We start from the raw sequence: 16183 nt of genomic DNA on the forward strand, positions 1-16183 counted from the left end.
GGGGAAACAGTAGCACTGTGTGCAGGGCGGAGGCCTGCGGTGAATGAGACGGCCCAGGCGAACCCCAGCAGGGGCCCAGCAGGTGGCAAGTCTCCGAGGAGGCTGGGGGCAGCCTGCACAGTGAATGGAGGGGATCGTGGAGACAGAAACAGCGATAAAGCAGGTGCAGGAAAACCTGATCACCCGGAGGTGAACATACTGTTGTTCGTGATACTGTTTATTCCCATTTTCTTTCTGGTTGAAAAAGACTTTCTATTTCATTTAGAGGAAGTCTAAATGCATGATCAATATGCACAAATAAAATGCAAACAAACTCAAAGCAAAGTTAGTCTCCTTGCACTTCTCTTCACCAGGCCCCCAAGCACTCCCCAGTCGGGACCCCTCGCCCTGAGCCTCGGAGCACCCCTCCCTCCTGATGAGCCCCTTCACCAGGCTCTGCAGGGGGGTCCCCTCCTCGGCTGGGGAGAGGGAGGTGGTGATCCCACGCCGACTGAGGAGAGGCTGGTCTGTGACATTAAGAAGCAGGTGGATAAAGTCATATCATCTCCAAATTCCAAAGCGCCCGCCTAGCCCGGCGGGAGGGGGGTGGCGGAGGGGACAGGCTCTCGGTGTGATGGGGAGGAGCTGTCCGCGCAGCGTTACTCCACCACGCAGCCAAGGTCTGTGTGATCTGGTTCCAGAACCCTCCAGGCGGGGACTCAGGTTGTCACCTCTTCAGGTCCTGTTGCCACAGGTTCCCTTAAACCAGCGGCCGCCATCCTTTCGGACCTCAGGGACCACCAGTGGCCCGCGGACCACCGGTTGGCGACCGCTGCTCTAGGGTATGGTCCATGCACAACGCCCATATTTTTCTGCCCCGATTTGGAACTCACTGGTGGAAAACGACCCTGTTTTGGAAAGTCGGTGATGGTCTCCATGTGTAGAGATCACCCTGAAACTTAGCTAAGAGCCCCCCTACTTTGCAGGCTTGGAAGTTGGAGTGAGGAGGGGAGCAGGGATGGGCTGGCCAGTGGCTGGCTGCTCAGGAGACAGAGCCTGGACCAGGCTGTGGGAGGCTGAGGCGCAGCTGGAAGGCTCCTAAGACAACAACATGAATCCATCCCGCCAAGCACCAGTCACGTGACACAACTTCACAGCAACACTCCTGAAGTCAGCCATGTTTTCCCTAAACAACTGGCTCATGGACCTGGTGGAGCCTGGTTCTGATCCCCAGGCGCTGACCCCAAAGGCAGGGCTGGTCCCCAGGGACATCACCCCGACTCCAGCTGACTGGCCTCCCCAGCTGGGTGCCCCCACCTACAGAGGGACCAGCGTCTTTAAGTCTATCCCAGCTCTGCCTGGGCTACTCTCCATCCCGCTGGGGGTCCTGTTATTACTCTCCATCCCGCTGGGGGTCCTGTTATTACTCTCCATCCCGCTAGGCCAGTGGTCGGCAAACTCATTAGTCAACAGAGCCAAATAGCAACAGTACAACGATTGAAATTTCTTTTAAGAGCCAAATTTTTTAATCTTAAACTATATAGGTAGGTACATTGTTATTAACTTAATTAGGGTACTCCTAAGCTGGCCTTTGCTAAAAACGTCCTCAATTCGCTGAGGTCGACCCCTTCCAACTCTCCCATCCACACTCGTCTTGTATACTTGTTTCCTATCTTTTGTCACCCGCGGGCGATTTGCGGAGGCGACTAGCACTAACTATTGCACAATGAGACTGCTGACTGACTGGCTCACTCAACTCGCCCATGCCCCCCCCCAGTCTCCCAACGCCCAACCGACACCCCCCACTTCTAAGGCCACTTCTTCAAAATAGACTCGCCCAGGCCGAAAACCAACTCTTGCGCATGGGCCACGAAGTTTCAATCGCACTGTACTTACACGCCTGCACGTGGTATTTTGTGGAAGAGCCACACTCAAGGGGCCAAAGAGCCGCATGTGGCTCGCTAGCTTCGCTAGGCCCTAATAACAGGGGTCCTGTTTATTAATCCAGGTAACAGGTGCAAATAAAGAGGATAGTTCACTGTCAAGACTACCAGGTGTAAGACACAAGGTGCCCAACAGGAGTCAGTTGTTCAAATTAGATGCATAGAGTGGTCCCGAGAGAGCCCCTCACCCAAGGACCTGGAGATGCGGGGGCGGGGGGGGGGGGCAGGGGCTGCAGCGGAGCCCCTGGAGCCTGGTTGGGCGGGAGGCGCAGGGGCTGCCCGCAGAGGCGTTTTCTGAAACTGGAGGAGAATGTGTAGGTGTCACTTTTCTATTACTGACCCCCCCTTCAAAGGCTGTGCTCAGGCGCTGCTGCCAGGAAAGTCGGGGTGCGGGGCCAGGGGGTGCGGGGCCAGGGGTGCGGGTGGGGCCCTAAGCTTCTGACCCGTTCCCGAGTGTGAGCGCACGTCGAGGCCTGAGCGCTCCCTCCGGATCCTGGGGGAGGGGCTGCTGTGATGGGCGGGCTCCCGCTGGGGTCCCATCTCCCACAAACCCTGCAGCGGGGCCCGCCTCCGGAGACCGCGTTTAGGTCCCGCTCCGCGGCCGGTGGGGAGGACACGGGAAAGAGCCCTCGCGTGTCACCCGCCGCCGGCGGGAAGGCGGCGCGCGCGCCGGGAACCCTGCCTCCCGCCTCCCTTTGGCGCGGCCTGGAGGCGGCGGCGCCAACACTCGCCAAAAGGGCGCTGGCGGGCGCGGGCCCCGCGCTCGCGGTCCCGAGGGAAGCCGTCGCCGGGTCGGGTTTAACGCCTCCGCCCGCGGCAGATTGTCCGGGGCTGACGGCGCCACCTCCGGCGCGAGCCGCCCCTCCCGCGCGGGGTCCTCCCTCCCTCCCTCCCCCGCACCCCCGTCCCCCTGGCTCCACCCGGCCGCGCGGGCCCTGCAGAGCCAGCGGAGCGCGGGGTGCGGAGCGCGGGCTGCGGGCCGGCAGGCGGGATGCAGGCGCGCGAGGGAGCCGCGGCGGGACGCCGGGCCTTCGGCAGCATCTGCCCCAACCGGATGCAGGAGCTGCGCGGCCGGGCCCTCGCCAAGCCCGGGCGGCCGGAGAGGAAGGTGGGCGGGCGGGCGGGTCCCCAGGCCCCGGGCTGCGTGGCCGGCCCGCGCTCACCGTCTCTGTGCCCGCCTAGCTCGTCCCCCCGCGGCAGTTCTTCCCCGGCGGCGGCGGCGGCCCGGTGCCGGTGTACGAGGACCCCCCGGGCGCCGAGCCCGCGGCGCTGCCCGGTGAGCCCGTCGCCCCGCCCCGGGGGCTCCCCTGCTGGGCGGTGGGCGCGCGCGGCGGGGAGGAGCTGCGTCCCGGGGTCCGCCTCCCGGCGCGGCTCACGGTCCGCCCGCGTGTCCCGGTCCCGTGCAGCCTTCACCACCATCGACCTGCAGGACCTCGCCGACTGCTCGCTCCTCCGGCCCGACGCGCCGCCTGCCGGGGACTCGGCCGCCTCGCAGGTACCTCCCTCCCGAGCGGGGCCCCTCGCCGCCCGCGGCGCCCAAACTACAGGTTCGCTCCCGCACCGGCCCTTGCGGGGGAAGCGCAGGCCCGTCTGGCCAGCGGGGGAGGGGGCGCGGGCCGGACTCTGGCCTCGGGGGTCGGAACGCCCGTCCTCCCGATGCGCCTCCACGGCCGGCCGTTCTCAGGGCCGCACTGGCTCCGGCAGGGCTCCCCGAGGGCAGGGCTCCCCAGGGCTCCTGCTCCAGACGCGCCTCGGGTCTCTGTTCTTCCTCCATCCTCCCCTGGAGCTGCGACAGAGGAGGGGGTGACCGATCCCCGAGGGGCCGGGCGGGAGGGGGGCACAGTGCCTCGCTGGGCGTCTGACACGCCGCCCCCACCCCGCGGTCCCCTGCGGCCTCCCGTGAACCATCTCATTCCCCGCATCCAAGGAGCGTGGAGGGGGGAGCGCGCGGGATGGAGATGGGAGGGAGTTTATCGGAGTTGGAAGCGGCGGAGGAACCGAAGACTCAGAGACTCTGCAGAGGCTGCCGGGGGCAGTTGGGCGCTTCTGGAATATTTCCTCCCCATAAAGGCTCGCGTTACCTACCCACAGGGGACAAAGAGGCGTTTGACTTTTTTCTTTTACCCCCAAAACCTGTCTTCTATTTCCATCCCGCGTTGCTGCTCCCCAGGGCTGACACTGCCCGCCCCGGCCCTGCCCTGGCGGCGGCGGCAGCCTGCTCCCCGGGGATAGGCCGCGCCAGGACCCCGCAGGCCGGGCTGCAGGCAGCGCCGGGTGCCAGGCCAGCTTCCCGCACCAGGGGCCCGTGGGCAGGCCCAGCACAGGACTCTCCCGAAGACAGGACGGCCCACAACTGGGGCAGGTGGTGGAGCAGAGCTCCCAGGCCTCCGCGGAGGGACAGAGCCCGGGGCCTGGGTGTGGGTGCCCCAGGCAGAAGGCGAGAGCGGGCTGGCCCCGCGGAGGCCGGTCCCGGTTCTTTTGAGATCAAGATGCTCCAACAAGGAAAGACAGTCTGGGCTCCTTTCCTCTGACCCGAGCGACACAGCCCTCCCTCCAGGTGTTTACTTTGCGGGTAACGGGAGCCCAGCGGGCTCCCCTGGATCTGTGCCCCCAGAGAGAGCTTCACGCTTGATGTCATGTCCTGTGTCCGTCTGTGTGTGTGTGTTGGGGGGGGGGGGGCGTGCTGCTGTTGTACGTGGAGAAATGCCAGGTTTTATCTCATTGGGGAGCTAGGACTCAACATTTGAGGGCAGAGCTCACACCCATCGCCCAGGAGGTCCAGCACTTTTCCTGGGGAAGACGGAGCTGACGCAAAGGGGAGGGACCCGAGGGGAAGGTCCCCTCGGGAGACGCTGGCCCGTCCAGGCCCCCTCACACTTCCCAGGCCGCCTCCTCCCCTCCTGCTGGGGGACGTGCACAGAGACGGGTGCTGAGTGCTGGAGGCCTGCAGGGGTCACACCTGGACACGCAGCGGAGGCATCTCCTGCCCCCGCCCCGCCCCCCCTCCTGTTAGCCTCCAGGCTTCTGCGGTCAGGACTTGTCAATGGGCTTTGTTCCCCTCCTCCCGGCGGAGCCTGGCTCTGGATCCGTCTGCAAAGTCCGGGCGGAGTAAGTTCCTCTTCTCACAAACGCCCTGATGGCGCCACGAAGGGCTGGAGGGAGACCACGCCCGAGTAAAGGAACCTGTCGGTCAGCCACATGGGTCGGGCACCCGGGCGCCCGCCACACCAGCCCCCTCCGCCAGGCTGCCCTTAGGACGCCGGGGCTGGGGGTGCGGAGGGAGGAGGACGGAGACGCCCGCCTCCCACGCGGCCGCACGTCCCCCGCGGAGCAGGTGGCGGCAGCGCAGCTCTCAGGGCCTCCCCCTGCATCGCGGAGCCGGCACATCCCCGCGTTTCCCACGTGGCGCGAGGCGTTTTATCAAGTCCAATGCTCGGGATTAAGGTGACGGGGAGGTGCCGGGCCCCTTCCGGCCCGCGCCCCGCGCACAGCAGGAGCCACGGGGAGAGCAGTTCAAACGCTGGGGCGCATCGCCTCTGGGGGAGGCAACCCCGACTTTTCAGGACAGGAAAGCGGCCGGGCTCCGCGGCATCTCCGGCGCCCACGTCCCAGCGCCCCTCCCCCTCCCTTTACGGGGCTGGGTCTGGCTGCGACCGAGCCTCGGCGGGAAACAGGGCTCGAGTCACGGCCCGTGAGGCCCCCGGCGCTGGCTGTCGGGTGCGGCCGCGGGACTGGAGCGCGGCCCCCAGGCGGGTCCCGGGTGAGTCCGCGCGGAAGTTCCCAGGCGCGGGGAGCGCGCAGGCCGCTGATTGGCTGGCGGCCGGCCAATGAGGGCGCGCGGACGGGCGGGGCGGGGCCGCTGCTCTGAGCGCGGAGGGACCGGCCGGACTCAGACGCTCGCGGTGCGCGCCCTGCGGCCCCTGCTGGCGGTCCCCGCTCCCGGCTCCCCGCTCCCCGCTCCCCGCTCCCCGCTCCCCGCCCCCCGCCATGGCGGCGGTGCAGGCCTGCTGGGCCCTGCGCCTCGGGTCGGGCTTTGGTTTTCAGGTGGGAGCGAGGGCGGGCAGATGCCCGCGGGCCGGGAGGACAGCGGCGGTGCTCCACGTCCGCCTTCGCGACACGGACTCCCGCCTCCGCTTTATTGCAGAGCCATGGCCCGCAGGCGGCGGACTGGGACCTGCGGGACTTCAGGGCGACGGTGGACGAGCTCATCGCAGGCACGTGGCGTCTCGGGCATTTCGATAGGTGGGGGGTCCCGGGGTCCCCACCCGTCCAGCCTCGTGCAGACATTGGTCCGGAGGTGGCGACCCCAGCGCACACAGGTCCGGGCCCCGGGGCGCTGGGGGCCGCAGCCTTGCCACGGAGACGAATCGCGTGTGGGTTCTGGGAGGGGCCCCGCCCGCGAGGTGACCGGTAGGGAGAGGGACGGGGTGCGCAGAGCTGCGGGGTGTGTGGCCCCGGCGAGACCCGCTCGGGAAGCAGACGTGAGCACCTGCCCGTGTGCACCGGGGTGGGGAGGGGAGGACGCGGAGCGCGGCCGCTTTCCCCGGCGCCCCGCACCCGGCACGGCCCCCGTCGGGCCCCAGCTGGGCCGTCCGAGGCTGCGCGCCCAGCTCCCGCTCTCCCGCAGGCTCGGCCCCCTGGATGTCGCCTCCCCCGGCCGGCGGAGACCTCCCCTGCTCTCCGGGCGACTCACTGCCCTTCGGGCCCTGCCTCTCGCCCCCGCCGGACCCGCGGGCCCTGCCGCCGCCCCTGCCTAGCCCTGGGGACGCGCCCCGGGCGGCGGAGCAGTACTGGCGGGAGCTGGCCGACCAGAACCAGCGGGCGCTGGGGGACGCGCTGGTGGAGAACAACCAAGTAGGGCCAGCCGGCGGCCACGACCCTGGGGGCGGGCGGAGGGTGGGGATGTGTCGGGACCTCGGGACCGGGGCCCAGGCGGCTCCCGGGGCTGCTCTTGCTCCTGGGCTCCCCCTCAGTGTCCAGCCCCGCCCGGCTCTCCAGGGCCGCGGCATTCGGGAGCCTCCCTGTGCAGGACGGGTGTCCCCGTCCAGTGCCCCTCGCTGAGCGAGTCCTGGCCGGCGAGGGAAGGGCTCGTCGGAGCTGCCCGCGCCCAGGGGCGGAGGTGCGTGGGGCCGAGAGCGCAATATGTTAGAGTCACAGCAGAGAACTCGGCTTCTCGCCCGTGTGAATGCCCCGGGGTGGACTCGCGCAGCGCCTTCACCGGGGCCCCTCCCGCAGCTGCACGCGACGCTGACCCAGAAGCAGGAGGAGATCGCGTCGCTCCGGGAGCGCAACGTGCGGCTGAAGGAACTTGCCAGTCGGACCCGGCACCTGGCGTCGGTGCTGGACGTAAGCGGCGCGAGAGCGGGCGCCGCGGTCGGGCGGTCGGGACGATCTGTGCACCTGCCCCGCTTCCAGCGTTGGCCCGGCTGGTGGGGGACGGAGAGGCCCGTGGGGAGCCCGCCGAATCCCTGTCCGGGGGCACAGGTGCGCCCAGGTGCCGTGCGCCCCGGGCAGCCCCCCAGCTGTCCGAGCCGGCCCGGGAGAGCACGCTGGCCCCAGGGGGCCCCTCCGTCTTTTGCAGAAGCTGATGATCACGCAGGCCCCGGAGGGCGGGGAGCCCTGCCTGCCCAAGGCCGCAGCCAAGAGGAGCCTGGAGGAGCTGCTGGGCGCCGCGGGGCCGGACTGCGCGCACGTGGACGCCCTCCTGCGGGACCTTTCCGAGCGCTGCGAGGAAGCTCTGCGCAGCCGCGACCCCAAGCGCCTCCGCCTGCAGCCGGAGCCCGGGGGCCTGGCCTCCCGGCCCGGGCTCCTGCACGGCGCCTTCCGGGGGCTGCGCACCGACTGCAGCCGCGGGGAGCTGGAGGAGGGCGGCTCCTTCTGCACCCCCATCCGCAGCCACGGCACCATCCGCACCCTGTCTTTCCCCCAGGGCAACGCCTTCACCATCCGGACGGCCAGCGGGGGCTACAAATTCCGCTGGGTCCCCAGCTGAGCCTCGTTCCGCAGGAGCGGGCGCGCTGCAGAGTTCTGGTGCAGAAGCTCTAGTCCCGCCCCTTCCACAGCGAGCCTCGTGCGTGGATGTGCGACCATGAACACGCGCGCAGCAGCCGAGCAGCTTCAGCCGGTGACACTGTGCGCTTTAGAGCCGGAGGGGCCTCGCCACGTGGCTGTTTTCTAATGAGAAGGTGCCCCGGCTTCGTGAGGGGAGAGGAGGCTCCGAGGGGAAGTCATTTCATCAGGAAACGGGACGGAGCGCCGGCCATGCGGGTCCCTGGGACTCAGCCCGGCCGCCGAGGCTCTGTGACGTTTGGCACTTCTGTCTGGAGGCCGGAACAGGAGGAGGAGCGCCCCCTCCACTTGCCTGCGGCTCCACACGTCTGGTTGGAACGTCGATGGTAAATGTTTATGGTCATTTTACACACAGCGTTGTCTGAACAGAAGAGCCACAGGGAAACTTTAAGAAACGTAAGCTGTTTGAAGAACGTGCATATCCCACATGGAAGTGTTCATATTTTTGGCCAGAAACCAAGAGTGGAAATCTCTGCAGAAGTAAAGCTATATGGACCCCATGGGTAGAGTGGGGCAGGCCTTCACCTAACACCCGTTTTGCTGTGACCCCTTCATAGAAAAACATGCATGCCAGGCAGCGCCTGCCCTGTGACTGCTCTTCTGTGGCTTCCTTTTCCTTCTCTGTTGTGAAATGATGTGAGCAGCCGTGTAACCCAGTTCTTAATGTGGGGGTGCTTGTGTTGGGGCTCAGCTGCCCACTGAGCACAGGGCTCAGGTGACGGGAGCTGGGCAGGGGCAGAACCGGCTCCTCCAGTTCACCCCAAGTGCTGTTATCTGTATTTAGCCATTCAGAAGGAAAAGTGATAAAAAGAGACCACATTTCCTCATATTTTGTCTAACAAATGAACTTAAAATACACACTGGATGGCTCAGAATTCATATCAGCTCAACTATAATGTTAACACGTTCAGGACTAGGAAAAAAAAAGTCCTTACCTTGTCCCAAGAAACAAACACTCAGCTTGTCACTCCTTGATTGGTGTTTCCACAATGCATTAACTTCAGTGATTGAAAAGTTAAAAATCTTATATGCATGTTTTCTATTTGCCTTATGCCAGGATTTTTTAAAAACACATTTCTTGCTGCCATTTAGATTACAGACCTATAATTGTTATGTTGGCCATTGGCAGCTCCACTGCTTAAGCATCTTCCATTTCTTGGGGGGCAGGGCGTCGTGGGGAGCAGCTCTCCTGTGAACTAGTGGCAGAAATGACCAGTTTTGCATTATTTAGCTGTAGCTGAGTTTTAAAAATCAGATTTGTCCATCCATTGCATGTTACTGAGAATCTCGCTAATACAGATACGAAGGAAAGAGCAGATACTAAGGAAACAGCGAGAGAAATACTAAGGAATATATAAACCCCTGAAGGAGAGGGAGGGAGTTCTCAGCGGAGGCGACTTTAACGAAACCCCAGAGGCTGGTGCTTAAACAGCACATTTATTCTCCTAGATCCAGGTGCTGGAAGCACAGGCCAGAGGCCGGCTCGGGGGCTGTGATGAAGGATCCTCTCCTTGGAAGGGCACAGCCCAGCATGGGGACTCCACCCTAGGGCCTGTCTAACCCTAACCACCATCACATTGGGGGTGGGGCTTGACCTCTGACTTTCGGGGCACAAGCCTTAGGGTTTCAGCAGAGAGGATGTCAGGGGCAGGTGATGTGGTAGGTAGGGTGGGCTCAGGGAAGCTCCCCTGACAAAGAGACGCTTGAGAAGTGACCCGAGGAAGCGAGGGAATGAGTCTTCTGGTGTCTCAGGGTCCAGTGTCCAGGCAGAGGTGCGTGTGTGTGTGTGTGTGTGTGTGTGCACGCGCCCGACCGTTTGAGAAAAGCAAGGAGGCTTGTGTGGCTAGAAGTGAGTGAGTGAGTGAGGGGAAATGAGAACATTGGGTAGAAGAGAAAGCCTTTCTTTAAAAGTTGATTCTGGAGAGAGGATGGGGCGGGGGGCGGGGGAGAGAAACATCAATGTGTTGTTCCACTTGTTATGCCTTCATCGGTGGAACCTTGTATGTGCCCTGACCAGGACGGAACCCACTTTGGCGTATAGGGATGACATTCTAACCAACTGAGCTACCAGAGCAATGAGGACTTTGTTCTGAGAGGAAAACCATTAGAGGCTTTTGGCCAAAGGTTTATGTGATCATATTTCCATTTTAGTTGGAGTATTCTGATTTCTTTGGGACAATTGGAGTGGGGTGGGCATGGAGAGCAAGGTGGAAGCAGAGAACCCATTTGAGGACAGCTGGATAAGAGAGGTGAGGGATAATCCTGAGTCATGCCAAGATGGCGGTGGCAGGTAGAACAGCAGTCCCCCAAGGATGTCCATGCTCTGATTTCTGGTGGTTGAACCTGGAATTCAGGGGAGAGGTTGCAGCTGAAACAGCAGTTTGTGTGTGGCATTCAAGGCCACACAAGGCATAGCTCACCTGGGGAGGAGTAACTCACCTGGGGAGGAGTAGCTCACCTAGGGAGGAGTGGCTCACCTGGGAATGAGTAGCTCACCTGGAGAGGAGTAGCTCACCTGGGGAGTGATGCCCGTGGGGAAGTCTGGGCTGGCTCTGGGTTCTGCAGTGGGATGAGGAAGAACTTTCTGTTAGGAACCCCGGTGGCTCCTGGGAAATGCTTATCTATAAGCATCTTCACCTCAAGAGCTACATGTAGAAATGGTCCTTCAAGTCAAATTAATCCAATAGAATAAATAATTGTTATTTGGAGGGGGGGCAGGTACGAGTTTGAAACTGACAGGTAAACACCAGGGATCATTTAGCTCAAGGTCTCCTGTGAGCTGAGGAAGCCAGTCAGGTGCGATGTGGGCGCTGCTTCCGGCCTCCTGTTAAGTAAAAGGAACGCCATGCCTTCCCTCTTAATGTCCAAGAATTTGCTGGATAAAATGGGTGTCCTCTTACAGATGCTCTTCAAACCCTTGTCTTGGTTTGAGCATCTCATGGAATCTCAGACAAAAATAAAATCAAGGAAAAATTTCCAACACGAGTCTTGGAAATTGATCCAAATCAACTTCACAAATGCTAACACCCTACATACAGGCTAACCTGGCCCAGCCAATGCCTCCTGCACGCCCCCTACTGGGGATCGAGCCTGCAGCCCAGGCATGTGCCCTGACCGCCTTGTTCCTAGGTCGGCACTCAACCACTGAGCACACCAGCCAGGCGCTGGCTTTCAGTCCTCTAACATCTCCTGTGTTTGGAGAATGACCTTCAAACACCCTTCAGACCAGAGGGGAGAGAGTGAAGCTGGGTTTTCTGTGACTTAGGAAAGGACCACTTAGCAAAACTAAACAGGAAAACCGGAAGGTTACTTTGCCAGCAGTGAGCACCAGTATTGCACAAACTGTAAAACTTCAAGCCCAACAACAAATAAAGATCTCACAGGTGTTGCTGCTTACAGAAACTCCAGCTTTAACTTCTTTTGTCTCTGGCCTGAAAGCGAGACATGTTTGTGTTTAAATTTGGAAAGTTTTGCTGAGACCCAGGCTTAGAGTAAACACTCCGAGGTGAGCGGCTTAGCCTGAGGCACGCGAGGGCCTGGAGGCCGGCCCCTGGGGGCCAGGAGAGCGTGAGGGCAGCTGGGCTCCAAGAGCAGGGGGAGGAAATGCAGCCACACATTCCCTTTACAACAGTGGTTCTCAACCTTGGCTGCACATTAGAATCACCTGGGAATCTTTTCAAAATCCTGATTTCTGGGCCTCGTCCTCCGGGAATTCTGTTTCTTTGTGACTAATGTTGTGGCCCCACCCCATAACCAAGAAACAGAATTTCCGGAGGAGGAGGCCCAGAAATCAGGATTTTATTTTATTTTATTTTTTTAAAATATTTTTTATTGATTTTTTTTACAGAGAGGAACGGAGAGGAATAGAGAGTTAGAAACATGGATGAGAGAGACATCCATCAGCTGCCTCCTGCACATCCCCTACTGGAGATGTGCCTGCAATCAAGGTACATGCCCTTGACCGGAATCGAACCTGGGACCCTTCAGTTCACAGGTCAACGCTCTATCCACTGAGCCAAACCAGTTAGGGCAGAAATCAGGATTTTAAAAAGATTCCCTGTTGATTCTAATGTGCAGCCAAGGTTGAGAACTACTGTTTTACAAGGACTTTGAAGTGAATGCAAGTTGCTAAATGATGATGAAAACAGCTCTATTGGGGAAGGCGCTTCATGGAGTTGTGGCATAAAGAAATGTGAGCTTCTGAGGGCCCCGGCATAGCAGGAGGACGGCATTTGTGTCTAGCTGATGTGCTCACTGGGCCAAGGGCAGCTACCTTGCGCAAATGGTAGCTGTTATGTGCAGAGAGCTCCGACCTCCCCAAATCCTCTTACTTTGCTCACACGTCCTGGGGCATTTAGCCTCCTGTGGACTCAGGGCGCTCTGAGCAGCGGGGACACATGTCTGTCCCCCTCTCTCTGCCTGTCACTCATGTGCCTGGCCTTATCCCTGCTTGACTCTCACTAATTTCTGCTAAGATGTCAGAAATTATTTAAGAAATAATTTACACTTTCCTTTAGGTTAGGCCTCTTAGGCTAATAAACAAAGATTCTAAAATTTGCTTTAATTGTGAAAATTTTATTACAAAATGAAGCATTTTTTTTTCTTGTTGGAAAGTCAATAACTGCAAGCAGAAGGAGTAACATAAACACATTCCTTCCGCTTTGATGGAAACTTCCAGACATTCGGTGTGCACACACACACATACATACGCAAAAGAACAGGAATATGGCACTGTGCACACATTCTCCTACCTGACAGTATTTATGATTCTTTTATGACTCTTATTTCTTAAATATTGCACTGACTTCATTTTACTATATAGATGTGGAGTGATTTATTTAACCCATGCCAGTGGCTGGATATTTAAGACATCTTCTGGGATCATGAACATTTCTGCACTTAGTCCAAAGTGAACAAAACGCTAGGAAAAAGGGAAGCCAGGCATTAACTCCAAAATCCAGCCTTTGGGGCCTGTAAATGGCAGAGTTTTTAGTCCCGTAGTCGAAGATAAAGATGAAAACCTGAGGATTTGGAGGGCAGTAAACAACGGCTTGAGAAATAGGAATTGCAATGATTTAATCTTAAGAAGCAAAAGCTTACAGATGACTATCGTTAGATTTACTTCCAGAAAAAAATGTCCCATCCGCTAGCATTCTCATCACCTCGCTCTCCCAGCCTGTCAGTATTAGCATTATCATGCGTGTCTCCTCTCCACTTCGGTCCAAGAGCCACAGAGGCAGCAGGATGTCAGGATGTCACTGCTCCATCTCCCCCCGACCCGCCCTGCCCCACCCCGCCCCGCAGCAGGGCATGTGAGGAGACATGACTGCACAGGAGTGGAGCGTAGTTACGGCATCTCAAAGGGAGAGAGAGCAGTGAGTCAGTCCTGCCCACAGTCACTCTGTTGATTTTTATAAATGCCAGCATATGAGTGTGAGCCCCTGGGAGCCCCTGGGAGCCTCTGGGAGTCCCTGGGAGCCTCTGTAAGCCCCTGGGAGCCCCTGGGAGCCCCTGGGAGCCTCTGGGAGCCCCTGGGAGCCTCTGTGAGTCCCTGGAAGCCCCTGGGAGCCTCTGTGAGTCCCTGGAAGCCCCTGGGAGCCCCTTGAGCCCCTGGGAGCACCTGTGCTTCTGTGTCTATGCCTGGAGGACGGACAGCTCCTCACGGCCTCACTCTAGTAAATCGAGTCCATGTGTATATGTCACCAAAGTGTAAACACATTGTGTGGAAATTTGACCCAGTTGCTCAGTTGAGCCGTAGGAAGTGGTGGCTGGCTGCTTCCGTGTGTACACAGGTATGTTTGCTCACTGGGCAAGCATGTTTGGCAGTGTTTCCTTTAGGCGTGATGACTGGACAGTCCTGCAACCCAGGGACAAGTTCTCCACAAAGAGGTTCAATGCAAGTTTTCTGGCATCTTTTAAAAAAATATTTTTATTGGTTTCAGAGAGGAAGGAAGGAGAGAGAGATAAAAACAACAATGATGAGAATCATTGATCGGCTGCCTCCTGCACGCCCCCTACTGGGGTTGGAGCCCACAACCAGGCATGTGCTCTTGACGGGAATCAAACCCAGGACCCTTCTGTCCGCAGGCCGATGCTCTGTCCACTGAGCCAACTGGCTAGGGCTCTGACCATTTTTTGGATGAAATATTTAGGAGCTAAAGCTGTGAAATCTCTAAAGAGATTCAGACTGGTAGCACCTGGCACACAGCACACCCTGAGCTCTGCGCTGGCCACACTTGGAAGGCTCTTGGAAGTCTTACCAGCCCCTTGAGCAGTAAGGTAACTGCAAACTTTTAGGCTGTTTGAATCGTGGCTTCTCACGCTTGGTGACAAAATAACGTCAGTGGCTCGTGTCTTGTTAAACTAGGTCTGATTCGGGGAGGGGTGTTTGGTGTTAAGAGGAAACAGAACATGTCCTTGGGGTGAATCTTCCTATTTGGTAGCAGGTACAGGAAGGCTGTTCTTTAGTCAAGTCTCCAGGTAATAAAGGCAAACGTCATATTATGTCTCTTTACATGTGATTTCTGGGGGGAAAAACAGAGAAATGACTTTATCGTAATTTCCCTAGCAAAATCAAGTAAGTAGAGTTGTGGGAGCCAAATGTCCTTTAATATATATATATATATATATATACACACATATATATAAAATTGATTTCAGAGAAGAAAGGAGATGATAGAAACATCAGTGATGAGAGAGAATCATTGATTGGCTGCCTCCTGCACGCCCCCTACTGGGGGGATCAAGCCCGCAACCCAGGCATGTGCCCTTGGCCGGAATCGAACCTGGGACCTTTCAGTCCGCAGGCCGATGCTCTATCCCCTGAGCCACACCAGCCAGCGCCAAATATTCTTTTAAAATCGCTCCGTTCTTTATTCCGCAGCTGAAGTTTGTGTGAAAGTACACTGTAGTGTATGCAGTGCTTGGTGCAGGGGCTGACGTAGTTAACATTCAATACACCTTAGCTGTTAGCTTTTTAAAGGAAAACAATGTCTTAATATGAAAACTCGCTCAACAAGTTAAAGGGTGCAGTTACAGTAGGTTTATTGGGCAATACATTTATTAGGCCATCGATCTACTCCCCCGAGGGGGGAGGGAGAATCCCAATGGAGGGAAAAGAGCGATGAGGAGGGTGGAAGGCATCTGGGTAACAGACCCGTATCCCCTGCACTGGCGGAACCCCAGGAGGTCGCCCCAGGCAGGTTCCCGAGTAAGATGCGCTCACAGCGCCCCCTGCGGGAGAGAGACTGCAGCTCACCCAGCTCCTGCGGGATGGGGCGGGGCCAAGGACCTCAAGGTCAGGCCCCTTAGGTTAGCTGCTCATCACCCCGCTGTCTGCGCTGATGCTCGCCGCCGGGCTGCGTTCCGTGCAGAACCCAACATGTGGGCTTTGACATTGTGATTCAAACTCCAATTAAAAACTGATTAGAAGTGAATGGTTTCTAATTGAGTTTCCTTTGGAACATGGTACTTAGAGCCTCACATATACATTACCCATGTTTATCTCCAAGAGGTTTAACAGTCCCCCTTGATCACCTGCGCTCCTTGAACCCGTCTCATGAGGAAGTTTCCGTTCCATGGAGTGCAACACGGAATTCAGCGATCACCTATTTTTGGTACTTACAATACACCCATAGGATGAAGCCTTGGTTAGGCACCAGCGCAGGTCAGATGAGGTGACCCGAGCGAGGAGGGGGGAGGCCTCCCGAGCTGCTGGGATGAGGGCTCCTGGTCCCAGTGGGCGTGCGGGTCGCCATCAGACGGGGAGGGGCGGCGGCTGTGGAACCCGCAGTTCCCCACCCCTTCGTCCATCAGGCAGGTTTGCACTAATTCCAGTTTGATGCTCGCCTTCCGCTCCCCAACGTGGCGGGAGGGCCTGCGGTAGCCCCGGGGCAGGAGGAGGGGGAGCGCGTAAGGAAGATGCGGGCTTGGAGGCGAAGCGCCCAGTTACCCTGTAAGCGGGGCCGGCTGTGCCTCCCGCTTAACTGGGGTGAGAGGGACACGCACCCAGGCCCGATCCTCCTGGGGGCCAGGCAGGAGGGTGAGCGTCCAGGGAGACCCCTCTGACGGAAGAAACGGGCCCTGTGGACGGAGAGGATGCGCCGTTACTTCGGGGACTTCAATTCCCAGGCGCGGGCTGGGGAGGCCGGTGTCTGATCGAGGGGGACCCACCCCTCCCTCCTCCCTCCCAG

At 59.2% G+C, this 16183-nt stretch overlaps 1 protein-coding gene across 1 annotated transcript; it reads left to right on the plus strand.

Moving 5' to 3' along the window:
• Positions 1-2913: 2913 nt before the first annotated feature.
• On the plus strand, positions 2914-8819 carry MCIDAS (multiciliate differentiation and DNA synthesis associated cell cycle protein; the record flags this gene model as incomplete). Its single annotated transcript, XM_081088775.1, has 7 exons — positions 2914-3030; positions 3105-3198; positions 3329-3417; positions 6067-6136; positions 6550-6776; positions 7158-7268; positions 7504-8819. 7 exons carry the CDS (start codon positions 2914-2916, stop codon positions 7912-7914), a joined length of 1119 nt encoding a protein of 372 aa, XP_080944901.1. The 3' UTR covers positions 7915-8819.
• Between the last annotated feature and the right edge of the window lie 7364 nt (positions 8820-16183).

The sequence above is a fragment of the Myotis nattereri genome (genome assembly GCF_964212035.1).
Source record: "Myotis nattereri genome assembly, chromosome: 4".
NCBI classification, from domain to species: Eukaryota; Metazoa; Chordata; class Mammalia; order Chiroptera; family Vespertilionidae; genus Myotis; species Myotis nattereri.